This window comes from Bos grunniens, chromosome 7 (genome assembly GCF_055505025.1).
Source record: "Bos grunniens cultivar Pamir isolate PY7600 chromosome 7, Bosgru_T2T1.0, whole genome shotgun sequence".
In the NCBI taxonomy this organism is placed as follows: domain Eukaryota; kingdom Metazoa; phylum Chordata; class Mammalia; order Artiodactyla; family Bovidae; genus Bos; species Bos grunniens.
Genome location: NC_141171.1, coordinates 14,125,457 through 14,148,785, shown reverse-complemented (window position 1 = coordinate 14,148,785; position 23,329 = coordinate 14,125,457). Strand labels below are relative to the sequence as shown.

Below are 23,329 nucleotides of genomic sequence, written 5' to 3'. Positions count from 1 at the left end.
TTTCAACACATCTAAAGGGAATTAATCATTGTTTGAAGCTGCTTCAGCACCAAAGAAACATCATAGAATCTCTGTAGATAGAATGAGATTTAGGCAAAGAGTGATTATGATACACAAAGGATCCTAAAATTCCCTGCTGTCATGTTAAACCATAAAAGAGAAGCAATATTCAGGTGTAACACAAAGAAAGGAATGTAGGTCATACCTGTGGCAGATTCATTTTGATATATGGCAAAACCAATACAATATTGTAAAGTTAAATAAAATAAAATTTTAAAAAAAGAGTTGCAAAATGACATCATGAGAGAGGTAAAATGTTCAGATCTCCAGGTTTAGTTTTGCTACCTTTTCTATGGGTGGCCAGATCTTAAGATGAGAAGGTTTTGCTGAGGAACCTACACGTGGCCCTTTTGATGTCTCTGTTCCTTATACTGTAGATGAAGGGATTCAGCATGAGGGTGACCACAGTTTATACCACTGAGGCCACTGCATCCTTCCTGAGATTGTTAAACAGCTGAGCTGAGGTACTCACCAAGGTCTGTTCCTTAAAATAAGCAAGCAACTGTCAGGTGAGAACCACTGGTGGAGAAGGCTTTATATATCTCACCTGATGAGGGCACCCTCAGAAAAGAGACAAGAATTTTATAGTAAGAAAAAAAGATACCTGATGTAGGGAGAAAAACAGAGATGGCACCAATAATACACCTGACTATACTCTTTGTGTGTCAGAGCAGAGAAGGGTCACAGAAGAAACTAGAAATTTCTACGTCCTAGAAGCAGGTAAGTTGTAACACGATCAGATTGTGAACCTGAGAATCCAAAAGCCTAACCAAAACAGACACCAAAACTAAGGAGCAACAGAGGCGCGGGTTCATGACAACCCTGTAGTGCAGTGGGTGACAGGTGGCCACAAGCCTGTCATAGGCCATCACAGGAAGAAGAGTACTATCCATGTACCCCAAAACATAAAAGTAGAGATCTGTTGTCAGGCAGCCTGCATAGAGGGTGACACTGCTATTAGTTTGGATGTTCACAGTCATCTTAGGGATAGTGTTGGAGATGAAACCAATGTTAGCCAAGGACAGGTTGGAGAGGAAGAAGTACATGGGGGTGTGGAGGTGAGGGTCAGAGGTGACAGCCAGGATGATGAGTAGGTTCCCCAGCACGGTGACCAGGTACATGGACAGGAAGAGTCCAAAAAGGAAAGGCTGAAGTTCTGGATCATTGAGAGGCCCAGGAGGAAGAATTTTGAGACAGTGGTTAGATTTCCAGTTCTATGTAGCTTGGCTATCTTTGGGAAACAAAAAGAGGACTGGAAAAATAGGAAATACATAAACTGTCATGTAGCACTATGTCTATATTTTGGATTCAACCAACTCATTTCTAAGATTATACACCGCTGTTCCTTCAGCAGTGTTTCTCACTGTGACAAATTTGCTTAGAATTTTTCATCCTTGATTTCTGTGTTACACACGTCTGTCTATAAACTCTTAGATTATAAAACTTCATGAAAAGTGAAAGGAAGCAAGAACATTAGAGTTAATATATCTATGATCTTAGTTAAATATAGCCTATTCTTTAGAAATAACATATAATGAGAGATTCCCTTCCCCTTCTAAGAAAATATATAATAATTAAAATATAAAGAAATTAAGTCATTCATATAAATCTTATTTTCTTCAAATACAATTTTAGGCATTTCCTTCATTTAGAATATTTAGAAATATCTATGAAATACAGGACTATGTTATCTGGATTCTGATTTAAAAATGAATATTCATAATCAGAACACAGTTTATTTGATATTCAGAGTTTTATCATCTTTGATTTTCTGTCTTCCTTCCTTCATGAAATAGCGATTACTCAAATATTAGAGGTTATCTTCTAGAACTCATTTAGTATATACGTCATACCTTTTGAGGAGGTCAAATTTCAATCAATATGTTTAATTAATTGCACATGATCTAATGCGTTGGTGACTACAAAGATGGTATTCCTGTGCACAGCATTGTCAATGATTACATGATAATGAAGTTTAAGAAACCCACTTGAAATATTTTATCTTATACAGGTTATTTGTTTCAATACCGTCTCTCTCTTTTTTTTTTTTTTCAGTACCATCTCGATTAAATGTCTGATGTGTGAGACCACTTTACATTTTTGGACTCTGTTCTGTACTGGCAGAAAAATACTGCTTCATTGTTTTTTTTTTTCAGTTTATTGAAATTATTGACAAAACTGCATATTTGGGTTGCGCCACTTGAAAGTCTTTAAAAGATGTACAAAATGATGATTTAATACACATACACATGGAGAATAATTACCACAGTCAAGTTAAGTAATGTATCTGGAAGCTCACATATTTTCTATTTGTGTGTGTGTGTAGTACCAGTTAAGCAAATCTCTCTTAGCAGATTTCATGAACACAACCAGAATTATTAGCTATAGTAACCAGGCTATTTATTAGATCCCAGAATTTATTCAATTTATAACTGAAAGTTTGTACCCTTTTACTAACATTTCCCACTTTCCTCACCACCAGTCCTCACAAGTACAGTTCTAATCTATGGTCCTAAAAGTTTAATTTTCTTCTACACCTAAGTGAGATCATAGTGGATTTGACTGTCTGTGTCTGGTGTATATATTTTAATAAGCATAATATTCTCCAGATCCATCCATGTTGTCACAAATGGCAAGATTTCCTTCTTTGTATGGCTGAGTAATAGTCTATTGTCTTTATATACACACCATATTTTTCTACCTGCTCATCTGTCAACAGACACGTTTTCATACTTTCACTATTTCAAATAATATCACAATGACAGGGGAGTAGAGATATCTCTTCGAGGTTCTGACTTCATTTCTTTGGCAACTACCATGACGTGGGGTGCTGGATCCTAAGGTAGTTCTACTTCAGTTTGCTCCTTTTTTTAATTTTTAAAGAAACCTCCTTTCTGTTTTCTGTAATAGCTGTACAAATGTTTTTTCCCATCAACCAGGTACAAGGGTTTTTTTCCCTCTACACCCTCACCGACACTTTTTTGTTTGTTTTAATTTTATTTTATTTTTAAACTTTACATAATTGTATTAGTTTTGCCAAATATCAAAATGAATCCGCCACAGGTATACATGTGCTCCCCATCCTGAACCCTCCTCCCTCCTCCCTCCCCATACCATCCCTCTGGGTCGTCCCAGTGCACTAGCCCCAAGCATCCAGTATCGTGCATCGAACCTGGACTGGCAACTCGTTTCTTACATGATATTTTACATGTTTCAATGTCATTCTCCCAAATCTTCCCACCCTCTCCCTCTCCCACAGAGTCCATAAGACTGTTCTATACATCAGTGTCTCTTTTGCTGTCTCGTACACCGGGTTATTGTTGTTGTTTTTAAATAGTAGCCATCCTAACAGATATGAGGCCATATTTAATGTAGATTTTGACCAACTTTTCCTGATATTAGCAATGTTGAGCACATTTTCATATACCTGGTAGTCTTGTTTTCCTGATCATAACCTCTTATTTACATTGAAGAGCTTAGCATAAGGAAAATTCCTACAGGTGAGAATGCAGACCTTTGCATGTATGCATGCCTGCTAAGTTGCTTCAGTCATGTCTGACTCTTTGTGACCCTATGGACTGTAGCCCCCCAGGCTCCTCTGTCCAAGTGATTCTCCAGGCAAGAAGACTGGAGTGGGTTGCCATATCCTCCTCCAGGGATCTTCCTGACCCAGGGATTGAACCCAAGTCTCTTGTCTCTCACATCTCCTGCACTGGCAGGTGGGTTCTTTACCACTGAGCCAACGGGGAAGCCCCCTCTAAATCTAGTTAACAGAATTTCATATCAGTGCTTCCTAATAAAGGAATTGCAATCTTATACTTCTGTGTCCATTTGATTGATGATTTGCATGTGCTTATTTTAAAATACACAACAACCCTAGCTTCATCTAGAACGAATTTCAGTATCTCTACATGTGTGCTTTTTGGTCACCCTAATGTGAAGCTGGACTTGATAAACACTGCCTTAAAATATTGCCCAACTTAGATAAAGCTCCATGAATATTACTTATTATTATTCTCATCAATACCCACTACTTATTTTTAAAATATAAACATTAATTAATATATGCTTCAATCTCACAGTTGATAAAGATTTGAAATATTAATGATATGGTTTAACTTTTCTTGGAATTTCAGCTCCATCTCATTCCTCTGCATACACATCCCCAAAAGGAACCAGTGTCATGAAGTTGATGAGTATTATTTCCTTGTCAGTGTTTCAATAATGTCAATTTCATTTATGTATCCATAACTAGCTTCTTAAAATCTTTCTTAAACAGAATACTACCCTTATTGCCTCTAAGATGCTCTTGTTTACCACAACTTTGAGGTTAAGTCTCCTTGTGAAATACATAAAACTACTTCAAACATTTACCTGATGCACATTATCATGTAAGGATATACAATATTTTCTTTATTGCATAAAATTATGTTTATATGTATTGATTTAAATTTTAAAAATTTAAAATATATGTTTTGCATTCATTTAAAATGCATTAATATATAATTTGATATATTGAATTTATATATTAAATAAATATTTAATTTACATTATATATATCATATTTGTCATATTACTTATATTAGTTTATTCTCAAATAACCTGGAGAAGGCATGGTAATCCACTTCAGTATTCTTGCCTGGAGAATCCCATGAACAGAGGAGCCTGGCATGTTATAGTCCATGGAGTTGAAAAGAGACATGCATGAAATGACTTAACACATACACACATTCTCAAATAATCCTACAAAAATTCTTGTATCTTTCTTTGTATTGTATGATGAGAACTTGTATATATTATGTGAGTGGTGATTAGTTATTCAATTTCTAACAATTGGTATATAATCAGGTTTACTAATGTTCAGATCAGATCAGATCAGATCAGTCGCTCAGTCGTGTCCGACTCTTTGGGACCCCATGAATCGCAGCACGCCAGGCCTCCCTGTCCATCACCAACTCCTTGAGTTCACTGAGACTCACGTCCATCGAGTCAGTGATGCCATCCAGCCATCTCATCCTCTGTCGTCCCCTTCTCCTCTTGCCCCCAATCCCTCGCAGCATCAGAGTCTTTTCAAATGAGTCAACTCTTCACATGAGGTGGCCAAAGTACTGGAGTTTCAGCTTTAGCATCATTCCTTCCAAAGAAACCCCAGGGCTGATCTCCTTCAGAATAGACTGGTTGGATCTCCTTGCAGTCCAAGAGACTCTCAAGAGTCTTCTCCAACACCACAGTTCAAAAGCATCAATTCTTTGGTGCTCAGCCTTCTTCACAGTCCAACTCCCACATCCATACATGACCACTGGAAAAACCATAGCCTTGACTAGACGGACCTTTTTTGGCAAAGTAATGTCTCTGCTTTTGAATATGCTATCTAGGTTGGTCATAACTTTCCTTCCAAGGAGTAGGCGTCTTTTAATTTCATGGCTGCAGTCACCATCTGCAGTGATTTTGGAGCCCAGAAAAATAAAGTCTGACACTGTTTCCACTGTTTCCCCATCTATTTCCCATGAAGTGATGGGACCGGATGCCATGATCTTTGTTTTCTGAATGTTGAGCTTTAAGCCAACTTTTTCACTCTCCACTTTCACTTTCATCAAGAGGCTTTTTAGTTCCTCTTCACTTTCTGCCATAAGGGTGGTGTCATCTGCATATCTGAGGTTATTGATGTTTCTCCCGTCAATCTTGATTCCAGCTTGTGCTTCTTCCAGTCCAGCGTTTCTCATGATGTACTCTGCATATAAGTTAAATAAACAGGGTGACAATATACAGCCTTGACGTACTCCTTTTCCTATTTGGAACCAGTCTGTTGTTCCATGTCCAGTTCTAACTGTTGCTTCCTGACCTGCATACAAATTTCTCAAGAGACAGATCAGGTGGTCTGGTATTTCCATCTCTTTCAGAATTTTCCACAGTTTATTGTGATCCACACAGTCAAAGGCTTTGGCATAGTCAATAAAGCAGAAATAGATGTTTTTCTGGAACTCTCTTGCTTTTTCCATGATCCAGCGGATGTTGGCAATTTGATCTCTGGTTCCTCTTCCTTTTCTAAAACCAGCTTGAACATCAGGAAGTTCACGGTTCACATATTGCTGAATCCTGGCTTGGAGAATTTTGAGCATTACTTTACTAGCGTGTGAGATGAGTGCAATTGTGTGGTAGTTTGAGCATTCTTTGGCATTGCCTTTCTTTGGGATTGGAATGAAAACTGACCTTTTCCAGTCCTGTGGCCACTGCTGAGTTTCCCAAATTTGCTGGCATAGTGAGTGCAACACTTTCACAGCATCATCTTTCAGTATTTGGAATAGCTCAACTGGAATTCCATCACTCCACTAGCTTTGTTCGTAGTGATGCTTTCTAAGGCCCACTTGACTTCACATTCCAGGATGTCTGGCTCTAGGTGAGTGATCACACCATCGTGATTATCTTGGTGGTGAAGATCTTTTTTGTACAGTTCTTTTGTGTATTCTTGCCATCTCTTCTTAATATCTTCTGCTAATGTTAACTTTCTGTATTTGTTGCAATACAAAAATCATTTTCTATAAACTAAGTACCTGGTGACAATTACTTAATATGGGCTCATAGCATTTTCATCTTTTATACATAATATTTTCAACCTTAGATTTCAATGCTGGACTGCAAAACATGACTATTCATAGAAAACTCAATAATCTACCATGTTAATGTCAATATAGTTCATGTAAATTACTGCCTCATTCCCATAATTCACAGGTAGACTCACTAAACCAAAAGAGACTGAATCAGTTCTCCTACCTTCATTTCACATCCTGGACCAATAGAGCAGGTTAGAAAAGAAATGCTTATGAGCTACGATGGAGGGGACTGACAATAGGTGGATTTGTCACAGTTTTAGTCCTGGATCTTCCCTAAAACCTAGATCAGGGTTTTAATCCTTTTGTCTTTTACCCCCTGTATGTGGAGTGTGCTTCCACCTCTCTGTGCTTCTGTTCCTTTCTGGAAAAAAAAGAGTCTAACATCCACTTCTGCAATTATGTCACAGTCAAGACACATTTGGAACTTATACATATTTGGTCATTTAATAAAGAATTTAAAGCATTGTTAAGATAATGTGTTTAGTAACGAAATGCAATACCAGATTTAATGATGTTTTCTGGTTTATATGGCAAAGAGATCAAAGCCTTTCCTGTCTCAGAGCATCACAGCATGGAATGAAATGAAATATAAAATGTGTCTCAGTTCATGCAATTAGATGTACCATGTCCTTCTTTCCTGACTCTTTTTTCTCCATATTTATGAAAATTTCTGCAATGCTTTTTCAATCATTGAATCCTGCAGATGCTATTAAATGGAAGATAATAGGTCTCATTGAAAGTCCATGACCTAGACACAAACAAGCACTATTTTATCTTGTCTCTGGTCCTATGGGACATTCTGAAAAGGATGAAACACAGCAGGACCCTGTGGTCCTTCCCTCCATATCTTCTGCCTGCCTTTTGTCTGTGGAAAAACTTTAGTCAAAGAATAAGTGTAATCAGAGAAACGAGAACATGCAAAAACAAGGAAAACAGTCAAAGGAGACCAAATAATAATAATATTCATTAAGTATAGTCAAGGACCTTTAGTTCCTCCTCGAGGGCTATAGATGATATTCTGAGCCTTATTCTGTGAACTGTCTTACTGAAACCCTCACCAGGTGGAGAAGTTAACTACATGGATCAGACTGTAGCCGTGACATATGCTGCCACAGTTCCGAGAACTGGCCTCAAAGAAATGAAAACAAACTGACTCTGAAAATGAAGATTAACTGTACCTAAAACAACTATGATGATGCTGGTCAGACCATCAGTGACCAATTTGAAGATGACTGTCAGAGCTGACTGTACTATTTCCACATGTAGCCCCCTCCCTCAGTCTATAAAACTCTTCCCTACTGACTGTCAGTGAGGGGGAGTCAGCCTTTGGATAGATGTCAGTTCAGTTCAGTTCAGTCGCTCAGTCGTGTCCTACTCTTTGCGACCCCATGAATCGCAGCACGCCAGGCCTCCCTGTCCATCACCAACTCCCAGAGTTCACCCAGACTCACGTTCATCGAGTCAGTGATGCCATCCAGCCATCTCATCCTCTGTCGTCCCCTTCTCCTTCTGCTACCACCCACCAGTTGCCTATATCTGAAGTAAAGCAAATTTTCCTTTCCATCAATCTGGCCTGTTTATTGGCTTTTGAGCAGTGAGCAGCCAGACCCTACCTTTCAGGAACAAGTCTACGGTGTGGAAGTCATATTGCTTAACTTTTTTTTCTATTAAAAATGAAAGAATTTGTTCAATATTTATTTTTTTTTTAAATTCTTGGTGCTTCCTCTGTAACAACAAAGTATAGGGTCTGGGGAATCAGAAATAAATGAGCCTCAGTCATTTCACATAGTTATTGCATAGAAGGCATCCATTATTTGTTTAGTCTTACTTCAGTGGTGTTGTATCAATAAGGAATCAACACATTTGACAACCCTTAGAGATACTCAGAGATACTATGATACTCAGATATCTCAGAGATACTATGAAATTGCCCCATAATATGCTAAGAATAAGGGGAGCACACAGGATTCAAAAACAAATTGTCAGTCTCTGAGTCCCACACACTAATTTTGTTGTTTCCAGACTTTCTGAAAGGTTTAAGCAAAGATGAAAATGTGAAAAGGTTAGTCTCAGTCATGTCCAACTGTAGCCTCTGTCCATGAAATTCTCCAGGCAAGGAAAGAGGAATGACTTGCCATTTCCTTCTCTAGGGGATCTTCCCAACCCAGGGATTGAACCCAGGTCTCCTCCATTGAAGGCAGATTCTTTACAGTCTGAGTCACCAGGGAAGACAAAGGTACCAAGGTCTAATCAGAGATATGTCTGAGGTATATTTACTGATGTTTTTATTTTCTGAGTAAAGATGAACAACAAGACTCTGACTTTATATTTCCTTTTGTGATTGAGTAGGTGGATTATAAATGTGGATGAGGAAGTGAACAGTTATAATCCAGGAGCAGGATAAGCAGATAAATCTGCCTTGAAGTGTCTGGGTTCCTTCTATCAGTGAGTTTGCTGGTGATCTCACCCACCCCTCCTTCCTATGAGTGATGCAGCAAGTGCAGCCTTTGTGTCCTCTGGAAAACTCCAAAGGGAAGGGTGTGGTAAGCAGGAAGTCTCTTCCAGGACTGCCCAGTCATGTCACTCTGGGTTTGCAGGGGGCACTGTCTAGGTGCCCTTTGTCTGGAGGAAATCTGCCCAGATTCACTGGCTTCAAATCTGGCTTCAACCCTTTCTAACTCATGACCTGTTAAAAGTTACAGAAAATGCTGTGAGCCTTTCCTTTTCTTAAAATGCTAATGAGGGCTTCTCTGGTGGTTCAGTGGTTAAGAATCCACCTGCCAATGCAGGGGACATGGGTTTGATTCCTGTCCCAGGATCCCACATGCCCTGGGACAAGTAAGCCCATCTGCCACAACTACTGAGTCCATGCTCCTTGAGCCCATTCTCCACAAGAGAAGCCACAGCAATGAGAAGCCAGAGCACTGCAACTAGAGAGTAGCCCCCTCTTTCTGCAACTAGAGAAAGTCTGTGTGCAGCAATGAAGACCCAGCGCAGCTAAAAAAAGTATTAATAATGTGTCTGTACTTATAATTTGGAGGGGTTATGCAGATGAAATCAAACAACATACATAAAACACAGACCTCAGTGCCTGGCTCTGGGGATGACCTCAGCAACAGTACATGATATTATGGTTAATGTTATCTTCCTTATCATCCTCATCACTGCTTTCAGGATCATTAGAACTGCTTACGTGAAGTTTAGAGACCCATGTGCTGCTATAGTTGGAGAAATGCCAGCCAGACTCAGAACCAAGGAGGGTAGAATTAGACCTCTGAATGAGAGTTCTCACAACCTAATCAGAACCAAGAACTTAAACTTCATAGGGCTCTGATCCAAAATCTTGTATATCAGTGCCCTCTCAACTTTCCATCTCTATTGTCATGTTTGTTCCTCCTGAACAGAAAATATTGCTCCCAGTGGTTCCTCCTTCAATCACTGTCTCCCCCTCAACATTTACTGGGCTGGGCTGCATCTCTGCTGGAGCATGACCAAGGAGCATAGACTCATGACCCCTCTCCTGCCTGATGTGTGATGAACTCTCAGGGTCCCTTCTCAGGATGGGCAGGAAGACAGACTCAGGTGGGGAACGTCCAATGCAGGTGCTTCCAAATGGAGGAGACACAGGTATAGATCCACACACTTAGAACTGGCAAACTAATGTGTAGATGGCACCAGCCAATTATTTACATTGATATGACCTAGGGCTTAATGCACAAAGGGTATAATTAGCCAGTTGGTCCATGTTGTCCCAATCTCCTTTTTAATATTAGTGGAAAAGGGGAAAAAAAAAGAAAAGTGAATATCCTTAGGAGGGTCTGGGATCCTCTCTCCTCAGGTGGAGGTCCACTTTTACTTCTTCCTTCCAATTAGCAGGATTTTATCATAAATTTCAGGTTTTTGTTTTTTTAACCACTTTAACATGAAATTTTGATATCTGTAAATCCATTGTATTTCATGTGAAATACATGCAGCATTAGGTCTACACCAAGGATGTAATACCGTTCCCATTTTCTCAGTTATTATTTGTCTCTAAGTATAACTGGGAACTTTCTTTGTAGCTCAGTTCAGTTCAGTTCAGTCGCTCAGTCATGTCCAACTCTGCGGCCCCGTGAATTGCAGTAAGCCAGGCCTCCCTGTCCATCACCAACTACCGGAGTTCACTCAAACTCACGTCCATCAAGTCAGTGATGCCATCCAGCCATCTCATCCTCTGTCGTCCCCTTCTCCTCTTGCCCCCAATCCCTCCCAGCATCAGAGTCTTTTCCAATGAGTCAACTCTTTGCATGAGGTGGCCAAAGTACTGGAGTTTCAGCTTTAGCATCATTCCTTCCAAAGAACACCCAGGACTGATCTACTTTAGAATGGACTGGTTGAATCTCCTTGCAGTCTAAGGGACTCTCAAGAGTCTTCTCCAACACCACAGTTCAAAAGCAACAATTCTTTGGTGCTCAGCTTTCTTCACAGCCCACCTCTCACATCCGTACATGACCACTGGAAAAACCATAGCCTTGACTAGATGGACTTTTGTTGGCAAAGTAATGTCTCTGCTTTTGAATATGCTATCTAGGTTGGTCATAACTTTCCTTCCAAGGAGTAAGCGTCTTTTAATCTCATGGCTGCAATCACCATCTGCAGTGATTTTGGAGCCCCCAAAACATAAAGTCTGACACTGTTTCTACTCTTTCCCCATCTATTTCCCATGAAGTGATGGGACCGGATGCCATGATCTTCGTTTTCTGAATGTTGAGCTTTAAGCCAACTTTTTCACTCTCCATTTTCACTTTCATCAAGAGGCTCTTTAGTTCCTTTTCACTTTCCACCATAAGGGTGGTGTCATCTGCATATCTGAGGTTATTGATATTTCTCCCAGAAATCTTGATTCCAGCTTGTGCTTCCTCCAGCCCAGCGTTTCTCATGATGTACTCTGCATAGAAGTTAAATAAGCAGGGTAACAATATACAACCTTGACATACTCCTTTTCCTATCTGGAACCAGTCTGTTGTTCCATGTCCAGTTCGAACTGTTGTTCCTGACCTGCATATAGGTTTCTCAAGAGGCAGGTCAGGTGGTCTGATATTCCTATCTTTTTCAGAATTGTTCACAGTTTATTGGCATCCACACAGTCAAAAGCTTTGTCATAATCAATAAAGCAAAAATAGATGTTTTTCTGGAACTGCCTTGCTTTTTCGATGATGCAGTGGATGTTGGCAATTTGATCTCTGGTTCCTCTGACTTTTCTGAAACCAGCTTGAACATCTGGAAGTTCACAGTTCATTTATTGCTGAAGCCTGGCTTGGAGAATTTTGAGCATTACTTTATTATTATTTTTTTTAAATTTTATTTTATTTTTAAACTTTACATAATTGTATTAGTTTTGCCAAATATCAAAATGAATCCGCCACAGGTATACATGTGTTCCCCATCCTGAACCCTCCTCCCTCCTCCCTCCCCACACCATCCCTCTGGGTCGTCCCAGCGCACCAGCCCCAAGCATCCAGTATCGCGCATCGAACATGGACTGGCAACTCGTTTCTTACATGATATTCTACATGTTTCAATGTCACTGTCCCAAATCTTCCCACCCTCTCCCTCTCCCACAGAGTCCATAAGACTGTTCTATACATCAGTGTCTCTTTTGCTGTCTCGTACACCAGATTATTGTTACCATCTTTCTAAATTCCATATATATGCGTTAGTATACGGTATTTATGTTTTTCCTTCTGGCTTACTTCACTCTGTATAATAGGCTCCAGTTTCATCCACCTCATTAGAACTGATTCAAATGTATTCTTTTTAATGGCTGAGTAATACTCCATTGTGTATATGTACCACAGCTTTCTTATCCATTCATCTGCTGATGGACATCTAGGTTGCTTCCATGTCCTGGCTATTATAAACAGTGCTGCGATGAACATTGGGGTACACGTGTCTCTTTCAATTCTGGTTTCCTCTGTGTGTATGCCCAGCAGTGGGATTGCTGGATCATAAGGCAGTTCTATTTCCAGTTTTTTAAGGAATCTCCACACTGTTCTCCATAGTGGCTGTACTAGTTTGCATTCCCACCAACAGTGTAAGAGGGTTCCCTTTTCTCCACACCCTCTCCAGCATTTATTATTTGTAGACTTTTGGATCGCAGCCATTCTGACTGGTGTGAAATGGTACCTCATAGTGGTTTTGATTTGCATTTCTCTGATAATGAGTGATGTTGAGCATCTTTTCATGTGTTTGTTAACCATCTGTATGTCTTCTTTGGAGAAATGTCTATTTAGTTCTTTGGCCCATTTTTTGATTGGGTCATTTATTTTTCTGGAGTTGAGCTGTAGGAGTTGCTTGTATATTTTTGAGATTAGTTGTTTGTCAGTTGCTTCATTTGCTATTATTTTCTCCCATTCTGAAGGCTGTCTTTTCACCTTGCTTATAGTTTCCTTTGATGTGCAGAAGCTTTTAAGGCTAATTAGTTTGTCCCATTTGTTTATTTTTGCTTTTATTTCCAATATTCTGGGAGGTGGGTCATAGAGGATCCTGCTGTGATGTATGTTAGAGAGTGTTTTGCCTATGTTCTCCTCTAGGAGTTTTATAGTTTCTGGTCTTACGTTTAGATCTTTAATCCATTTTGAGTTTATTTTTGTGTATGGTGTTAGAAAGTGGTCTAGTTTCATTCTTTTACACGTGGTTGTGCCAATAAAATGGACAACATGGAAGAAATGGACAAATTCTTAGAAAAGTACAACTTTCCAAAACTCGACCAGGAAGAAATAGAAAATCTTAACAGACCCATCACAAGCATGGAAATTGAAACTGTAATCAAAAATCTTCCAGCAAACAAAAGCCCCAGTCCAGACGGCTTCACAGCTGAATTCTACCAAAAATTTAGAGAAGAGCTGACACCTATCCTGCTCAAACTCTTCCAGAAAATTGCAGAGGAAGGTAAACTTCCAAACTCATTCTATGAGGCCACCATCACCCTAATACCAAAACCTGACAAAGATCCCACAAAAAAAGAAAACTACAGGCCAATATCACTGATGAACATAGATGCAAAAATCCTTAACAAAATCCTAGCAATCAGAATCCAACAACACATTAAAAAGATCATACACCATGATCAAGTGGGCTTTATCCCAGGGATGCAAGGATTCTTCAATGTCCACAAATCAATCAATGTAATACACCACATTAACAAATTGAAAAATAAAAACCATATGATTATCTCAATAGATGAAGAGAAAGCCTTTGACAAAATTCAACATCCATTTATGATAAAAACTCTCCAGAAAGCAGGAATAGAAGGAACATACCTCAACATAATAAAAGCTATATATGACAAACCCACAGCAAACATTATCCTCAATGGTGAAAAATTGAAAGCATTCCCCCTAAAGTCAGGAACAAGACAAGGGTGCCCTCTCTCACCGCTACTATTCAACATAGTTTTGGAAGTTTTGGCCACAGCAATCAGAGCAGAAAAAGAAATAAAAGGAATCCAAATTGGAAAAAAAGAAGTAAAACTCTCACTGTTTGCAGATGACATGATCCTCTACACAGAAAATCCTAAAGACTCCACCAGAAAATTACTAGAGCTAATCAATGAATATAGTAAAGTTGCAGGATATAAAATCAACACACAGAAATGCCTTGCATTCCTATACACTAATAATGAGAAAACAGAGAGAGAAATTAAGGAAACAATTCCATTCACCATTGCAACAAAAAGAATAAAACACTTAGGAATATATCTACCTAAAGAAACTAAAGACCTATATATAGAAAACTATAAAACACTGGTGAAAGAAATCAAAGAGGACACTAATAGATGGAGAAATATACCATGTTCATGGATTGGAAGAATCAATATAGTGAAAATGAGTATACTACCCAAAGCAATTTATAGATTCAACGCAATCCCTATCAAGCTACCAACAGTATTCTTCACAGAGCTAGAACAAATAATTTCACAATTTGTATGGAAAAACAAAAAACCTCGAATAGCCAAAGTGATCTTGAGAAAGAAGAATGGAACTGGAGGAATCAACCTACCTGACTTCAGGCTCTACTACAAAGCCACAGTTATCAAGACAGTATGGTACTGGCACAAAGACAGAAATATAGATCAATGGAATAAAATAGAAAGCCCAGAGATAAATCCACGCACATATGGACACCTTATATTTGACAAAGGAGGCAAGAATATACAATGGATTAAAGACAATCACTTTAACAAGTGGTGCTGGGAAATCTGAGCATTACTTTACCAGCATGTGAGATGAGTGCAATTGTGCAGTAGTTTGAGCATTCTTTGGGACTGGAATGAAAGCTGACCTTTTCCAGTCCTGTGGCCACTGCTGAGTTTCCCAAATTTGCTGGCATATTGAGTGCAGCACTTTCACAGTATCATCTTTCAGGATTTGAAATAGCTCAACTGAAATTCCATCACCTCCACTAGCTTTGTTTGTAGTGATGCTTTCTAAGGCCCACTTGACTTCACATTCCAGGATGTCTGGCTCTAGATGAGTGATCACACCATCGTGATTATCTGGATCGTGAAGATCTTTTTTGTACAGTTCTTCTGTGTATCTTGCCACCTCTTCTTAATATCTTCTTCTTCTGTTAGGTCCATACCATTTCTGTCCTTTATCAAGCCCATCTTTACATGAAATGTTACCTTGGTATCTCTAGTTTTCTTGAAGAGATCTCTAGTCTTTCCTATTCTGTTGTTTTCCTCTATTTCTTTGCATTGATATCTGAGGAAGGCTTTCTTATGTCTCCTTGCTATTCTTTGGAACTCTGCATTCAGATGCTTATATCTTTCCTTTTCTCCTTTGCTTTTCACTTCTCTTCTTTTCACAGCTATTTGTAAGACCTCCGCAGACAGCCATTTTGCTTTTTTGCATTTCTTTTCCATGGGGATGATCTTGATCCCTGTCTTCTGTTCAATGTCATGAACCTCAGTCCATAGTTCATCAGGCACTCTATCTATCAGATCTAGTCCCTTAAATCTACTTCTCACTTCCACTGTATGATCATAAGGGACTTGATTTAGGTCATACCTGAACGGTCTAGTGGTTTTCCCTACTTTCTTCAATTTAAGTCTGAATTTGGCAATAAGGAGTTCATGATCTTTGTAGCTCAGTCGTTAAAATATCTGCCTACAATGCAGGAGACTGGGATTTGATTCCGGCATCAGAAAGATCCCGTGGAGAAGTAAATGGTAACCCACTCCAGTATTTTTGCTTGGGAAATTCCATGGACAGAGGAGCCTCACAGGCTACAGTCCATGAGGTCGAAAAGAGTTGAACACGACTTAGTGACTAAGCCACCACCAAGGATAACTTATTTTCTTTTCCTTAGTCTTTGCTTTGGTTGGCATTTTGTAGGATGGAGATTTACATGGTTTTATTATTTGCTTATCTGAATATGTCATCAGCTCTAAGTTTTTGCTCTAATTGTATACATTGGCATATTAGAAAACTATTGATTTGTACACATTTGTTGGTAACTGGTACTTAATTAAATGGCTTCCTTGGTGGTGCAGTGGTAAGCAATTCTCTTGGCGATGCAGGAGATGCAGGAGGTATGGATTTGAACTCGGGGTTGGGAAGATCCCATGGAGAAGGAAATGGCAACTCACTCCAGTATTCTTGCCTAGAAAATCCTAAGGACTGAGGAGCCTGTGAAAGTGGAATGTGGAAGTTGCTCAGTCATGTCCAACTTTTTGTGACTCCAAGGAATTCTCCAGGCCAGAATACAGGAGTGGATAGCCTTTCCCTTCTCCAGGGGATCTTCCCAACCCAGGGATCAAATCCAGGTCTCCCACATTGCAGGCGGATTCTTTACCAGCTGACCCACAAGGGAAGCCCAAGAATACTGGAGTGGGTAGCCTATCCCTTCTCTAGTCCATGGGCTTGCAAAGAGTCAGACATAATTGAGCAATGGGCATGCATGAATGAATGTAAGAACACAAGATGGTAAACAGAGCAGTGATTTTAAGAGCCCCAGCCCAAAGCAAGTGCAGAAGTGTGAGTTTGGAGCAGAGACAGTAGCTTCATATCCAGCACTTACACCCAACTCTATGGTGTAGAGAGAGACTATATGTGAAGAATAATTATTCGGAAAGGGGAAAATTCCCTGTTGCCATCGTAAGCTCTTCATATCTTCCCACCTTGAGTTCTGATCATTGTCCAAGAGCTGTTAGGATTCAAGGTGCACAAGTCATCCTGGAATCAAAGATATGACTGAAATCAGAAGTTCTAAACCTTGTCCAGACTGGAGCCTTTTAAGTGCTTTTAAAAATCCTCAGGATACACTCAAGTATAATATCAGTCTCTGGTTGTGAGACCTAGTTGTCAGTGTTTTTTTTTTTTTTTTTTAATCTCAGTTTTACTTATTTATTTTACTTTACAATATTGAATTGGTTTTGCCATACATTGACATGAATCCACCATGGGTGTACATGTGTTCCCCATCCCGAACCCCCCTCCCTCCTCCCTCCCCATCTCATTCCTCAGGGCTGGTGTCAGTGTTTTTAAACTTCCTGATGATTTCAATAATAACCAAGGTTGATGTCACATATAGCCTGTGTAAATAGACTTCAAACTTGAGAAAATTTTATGGAAAATACATCAGAGCTGTGAAAAAAGATGTGAAATTTAAATATACAGAAAGAGTTATTCATCTTTTCAGGATCCTTGGACCACAGATAATGAACAATAGAATCACCATAGATGAAAACTACACAATAATGCCATGATTAAAATGGACAAAGGATCCTAGAAGTCTCCCCCAGTCCCATTAAAACAATACCAAAAGAAGAAACACTCAGTTGTTCAGCAAGGAGAGGCATCAAGGCCATGAGAGCTACAAAAATGATGAGATGAAAGAGGTAGGATTTCAGGTCAACATGCTTAGTTTTACTGCATTTTCCAGCCTACACTCCAAATAGGTGGCACAGGGACTGAGCTTAGATTATTTTTCTGAGAAACCTCCACATGGCCCTTTTGATGTCTTGGTTCCTCAGGCTGTAGATGAAGGGGTTCAGCATGGGGGTGACCACAGTGTACACCACAGAGGCCACTGCATCCTTCCTGGGAGATTGTGAGATGGCTGAACTGAGGCACACACCAAGACCTGTTCCATAAAATAAGCAAACAACTGCCAGGTGAGAGCCACAGGTGGAGAAGGCTTTGTATTTCCCACCTGATGAGTGAACTCTCAGAATAGAGGAAAGAATTTTACAGTAAGAGAAAAAGGTTCCGGAGAAAGGAATAAAACCAAAAATGGCACCAACAAAATACATGACTATGTTATTTTTGAGCATGTCAGAACAGGTAAAGTTGAGCAGTTGAGAAGGGTCACAGAAGAAATTAGATATTTTCACATCCTTGAAGCAGGTAAGTTGTAACACAATCAAATTCTGCACTTGGGAGTTCAAAAGGCTAACAAAAAAAGACACTGAAATTAATTTGCCACAGGTGCATGGGTTCATGATGACCTGGTAGTGCAGTGGGTGACAGATGGCCACAAACCTGTCATAGGCCATCGCAGACAGAAGCATACAATCCATCCCTCCAAAGAGGATAAAAATGGACATCTGTGTCAGGCAGCCTGCATAGGAGATGACTCTGCTGTGAGACTGGATGTTCACAATCATCTTGGGGACTGTGGTGGAGATGAAACCTATGTCTGCCAAGGATAGGTTGGAGAGGAAGAAGTACATGGGGGTGTGAAGGTGGGGGTCAGAGGAGACTGCCAGAATGATGAGTAGGTTTCCCAGCATGGTGACCAGGTACATGGATAGGAATAGTCCAAAGAGGAAAGGCTGAAGTTCTGGATCATCTGAAAGACCCATGAGGAAGAATTCTGATACATTTCTTAGGTTTTGTGGTTCTATGTAGATTGGACACCTTTTAAAAAAGAAAAGAATTAGTGGAAAAAAGGAAATAATTATATGGTCATGCAGTACTGTGTCTGTGTTTTGGATTCTAGGAATTCGTTTCTAAGATCATTCACTCCAGGGTCTTCAGCAATATATCTCAGTGTGACAAATTCTATCTGCTCAGAACTGTTCCTTCATTGCTTTCTCCTTCTCCACCTCTCTCTATACACAGTTATTTCGTAGGTCCTGGACTGAAGGATAAAAGAGGTGCAAGAATGTTGGAGATACTAAATCCATGATCTCAGTAAAAAATAGTCTTCTCTTTAGAAAAAATCTAGAATGATAACTGCCACCTCTAAGAAAAAGTAATATATGTATAATTATGGCTGATTCCCATTGTTGTATGGCAGAAACCAATACAACACTGTAAATCAATTTTCCTCCAATAAAAAAAAGAAAAATATTCAAATTGAAAGAAAGTGAGGCATAGTTATATAAATCTTATTTTATTTAAATACAGTCTAGAAATTTCCTTTATTTAGAATGTTTGTAAGCACTCTATGAAACATAGGACTGTGTCATCTGAATTCTAAATTTAAGATTAACAGTCAGAAAACATTTTTGTGTCATAGTAATCTTCATAATTTCTTATCATGTTTTGATTTCCTGAATTTCCTGTTTCAAACAATAAGTATTTACTCAAAAATGAGAGTTGTCCTTTAATTAATTAATTAATTTGAGAGTTGGCTTTTAAAAAGTCATTAAGTATATACTTCATACCATTGGTTTTGCTGGAATCAAACTACAAGAAGTATGGTCTCCTAAGTGTACATAATGAAACATTGCTGAGGGCTGCAAAAATGATGTTAGTACACGTGAATGTGAAAGTTGCTCAGTAGTGTTTGACTCTTTGCGAACCCATGGACGTAGTCCACGGAATTCTCCAGGCCAGAATACTGGAGTGGGTAGCCTTTCCCTTCTCCAGGGGATCTTCTCAACCCAGGCATCGAACCCAGGTCTTCCATATTGCAGGCAGATTCTTTACCAGCTGCGCTACAAGTGAAGCCCAAGAATACTGCAATGGGTAGCCTATCCCTTCTCCAGCGGATCTTCCCGACCCAGGAATCAAACTGGGGTCTCCTGCATTGCAGGCGGACTCTTTACCAACTGAGCTATCAGGGCAGCCTGAGGGCTCTGTTAATATTTAAACAATAATAAGATTTTGAAACAGTTGGATTTTTTTTAACGTGAGGTTATTTCTTTCAACCCAATATGTATAATCTTGGTGCTTCCGGGGGACTCAGCTGGCCAAGAATCCTCCTGCAATATGGGAGACCTGGGTTTGATCTCCCAACTATTTTGCGACCCCACGGACGATAGCCTGCCAGGCTCCTCTCTCCACGGGATTTTCCAGGCAAGATTTCTGGAGTGGGGAGCCATTTCCTTCTTCAGGGGAACTTCCTGACCCAGGGATGGAACCCACATCTCTTGCATGGGCAGGAAGATTCTTTACCAACCGAGCCACCAGGAAAGTCCCCATAAGTGCGTGGATAGATAGAGATACAGATAAATAGATGGAAAGTTAGGTATAAACAAGTAGATAGATAGATATACAGACAGGTAGATGCTGTTTTAGTTGCTAAGTCATGTCTGACTCTTTGTGACCCCATGGACTGTAGCCAGCCTAGATCCTCTGTCCATGAGGATTCTCCAGGCAAGAATACTGTAGTGTGTTGTATGGCAATGTTTAAGTTCATCCATGTTGCTGTAAATGGCATTATTTCATTATTTTTTTATGGCTGACTAATATGCCTGGAAAATGCCATGGACAGAGGAGCCTGGCGGGCTACAATTCATGGACTCTCAAAGAGTCGGACATGACTGAGTGGCTAACACATACATCAAATAAATAGCTAATAAAGGACCTACTGTCTAGAACAAAGGATTCCACTCAATATTCTGTAATAACCTATATGGGAAACAATCTAAAAGAGTGTAAATGTAAAAAAGTATGTATATGTATGACTATTTCACTTTGCTGTACACCTGAAACAAACACAACATAATAAATAGACTATTCTTCAATAACAATTTTTCAAAAAATTAGCATTATTAAAATATATATTTAACATATATTAAAATGCAATAACTATAACAACATTTACATATCTACTAAATATTTAATGTCACATATATTATTTTGTTATATTATTATATATATCAACTTTGTTTTACAGCAATCCTGTGAAATTTCTTGTACCTCTCTGTGTCATACAAGTGAGAATTTGTGTATGATATGTGAGTGTTCAACAGTTATTCAATAACTAAAAATTAGTGCATGTCCAGCCTTATTAATATTAATTGCCTATGTTCATTTCAATGCAAAAAATATTTTCTATCAACTGCAAGCATGCATGCTCAATCACTCAGTGACATCTGATTCTGCAACTCATGGACTGTTAACATCCACCCTTATTAAGGTATCATATGAATATATTATTGAAATCTATCTTTTGATCATTTCATGATACCTGCACATGATTTTTCATCTTCTACAGGAGATCTTATCAATCTTATATTTCAAAACTGGACTGCAAAACCTGACTATTCATATGAAATCCTATATTCCATCATGTTAGTACCTTTATGGCCCCTCTATAATACTGCCTCATTCCCATAATTCACTGGGTGACACTCTGAGCCCAAAGAGGGTGAATCAATTATTTTCTCTTCATTTCAAAACTGAGACCAAATTGAGAGAGTAGCATTGATATATATACATTACTATACATACAGTAGATGGCTACTTGGAAGCTGCTGTATAGTATGGGGAGCTCAGTTCAGTGCTCTGTGATGATCTAGAAGGGTGGGATGGGAGGGTGGGAAGCAGGCTCAAGAGGGAGGGGATATATGCACACATATAGCTGATTCATGATGTTGTACAGCAGAAACAAACACAGCATTGTAAAGCAGTTACATTCCAATAAAATAATGAAAAAAAAAAAAAAAACAACTGAGGCCAAAGTAGGTTTGGAAAGAAACAGTCACAGTATTAGCAGGGAAGTTGGTTGAGAACTGGTGCAGGAGTAAGTAGATCAATGACTGAGTTCTGGGTCTTTCACCCTCTATTAATGAAATGTCTGTAAACCTCTCCACCTCTCTGTGCCTCTGTTCCTTCTGGAAAAATGTCTAAATTGCACCTGTAGAATGTACATGGTACCTAAAAGAAGTTTGGAGCTTAACAGATATTTGGTCATTTTTTTAAAAAGAATTTCAATTTGGGGTACTGCATTTAGCAAAGAAACACAGATCCCAAATTTATTGGTATTTCATGGATTATATGGAAGAGAGATTCAGGCATTTCCTGTTTCAGTGATCTGAATCATGGATGACAACAAATCCTAAAATGTGTCTCAACTCATGCATTAAGACGTGTATACCTGTGGTGGATTCATGTTGATATATGGCAAAACCAATACAATATTGTAACGTTAAAAAAAAAAAAAAGATGTTCTGTCCTCTTCTTTCCTGACTTGCACCCCACCCCCCATACTTGTGCAACTTTCTGCAGTGGTTTTCCAATCATTGAATGCTGCTGATGCTACTCAATGGAAAATAATAGGCCCCAGAGAAAGTTCATGAGATACACACAAATAAACACAACTTTATCTTGTCTCTGTCCCTTGGGATATTTCTGAAGAGGATGAAAACAGTGGTATGTGTGGTTGATTGTGTGGGAACTTTATTGAACACTTTATTTCCACGCAAAATGGAAGTTTTTATTCAAATCTTAACAGGGCTTAAAAAAAAATTCTTGATATCTCCTCTGTGATATCAGGATGTAGGCTCTGGTGTGTGCATGCTAAGTAGCTTCAGTTGTGTCTGACTCTGCAACTCTATGGACCATAGCCTGCCAGGCTCCTCTGTCCATGGGATTCTCCAGGCAAGAATACTGAAATGTGTTACCACACCCTTCTCCAGGGAATCTTTCTGACCCAGGGATCCAACCCTCGTCTCTTATGTCTCAAGCTTTGGCAGGCAGGTTCTTTACCACTAGCAGTACCTGGGAAGCCCAAGGAAATCCAGTAGGCTCTGGGGAATCAGAAATAAAAGAGCCTCCATTGTTTTCTTTCATCTATGTAAAATATAAACAAAACCAAATATTCTGTCAGGATGTAGGAAAAATATACCATCAGGTCACCAGATATTTAAGCCACATGATGTGAAAATTAGCCTTATCATTCAGTTCAGTTCAGTCACTCAGTTGTGTCTGACTCTTTGTGACCCATGGACTGCAGCACGCCAGGCCTCCCTGTCCATCACCAACTTCCGGAGTTTACTCAAAATCATGTTCAATGAGTCGGTGATGCCATCCAACCATCTCATCCTCTGAAGTCCACTTCACCTCCTGCCTTAAGTCTTTCCCAGCATTCAGGTCTTTTTCAACCAGTCAGTTCTTCTTTGCATCAGGTGGCCAAAGTATTGGAATTTTAGCTTCCAATGAATATTCAGGACTGATTTCCTTTAGGATGGACTGTTGGATATCCTTGCAGTCCAGGGGACTCTCAAGGGTCTTCTCCAACACCACAGTTCAAAAGCAGCAATTCTTTGGTGCTCAGCTTTCCTTATAGTCCAACTCTCACATCCATACATGACTACTGGAAAAACCATAGCCTTGACTAGATGAAACTTTGTTGGCAAAGTAATGTCTCTTGTCTTTAATATGCTGTCTAGGTTGGTCTTAGCTTTTCTTCCAAGGAGCAAGTGTCTTTTAATTTCATGG

At 39.3% G+C, this 23,329-nt stretch overlaps 1 protein-coding gene and 1 pseudogene across 1 annotated transcript; both read right to left on the bottom strand.

Moving 5' to 3' along the window:
• Positions 1-367: 367 nt before the first annotated feature.
• On the bottom strand, positions 368-1,225 carry LOC147368527 (olfactory receptor 7E178-like; annotated as a pseudogene).
• A 16,406-nt stretch (positions 1,226-17,631) lies between these two features.
• Positions 17,632-18,519, bottom strand: LOC147368526 (olfactory receptor 7E178-like). Its single transcript, XM_086413466.1, has one exon. It carries the CDS (start codon positions 18,517-18,519, stop codon positions 17,632-17,634), a length of 888 nt encoding a protein of 295 aa, XP_086269592.1.
• Between the last annotated feature and the right edge of the window lie 4,810 nt (positions 18,520-23,329).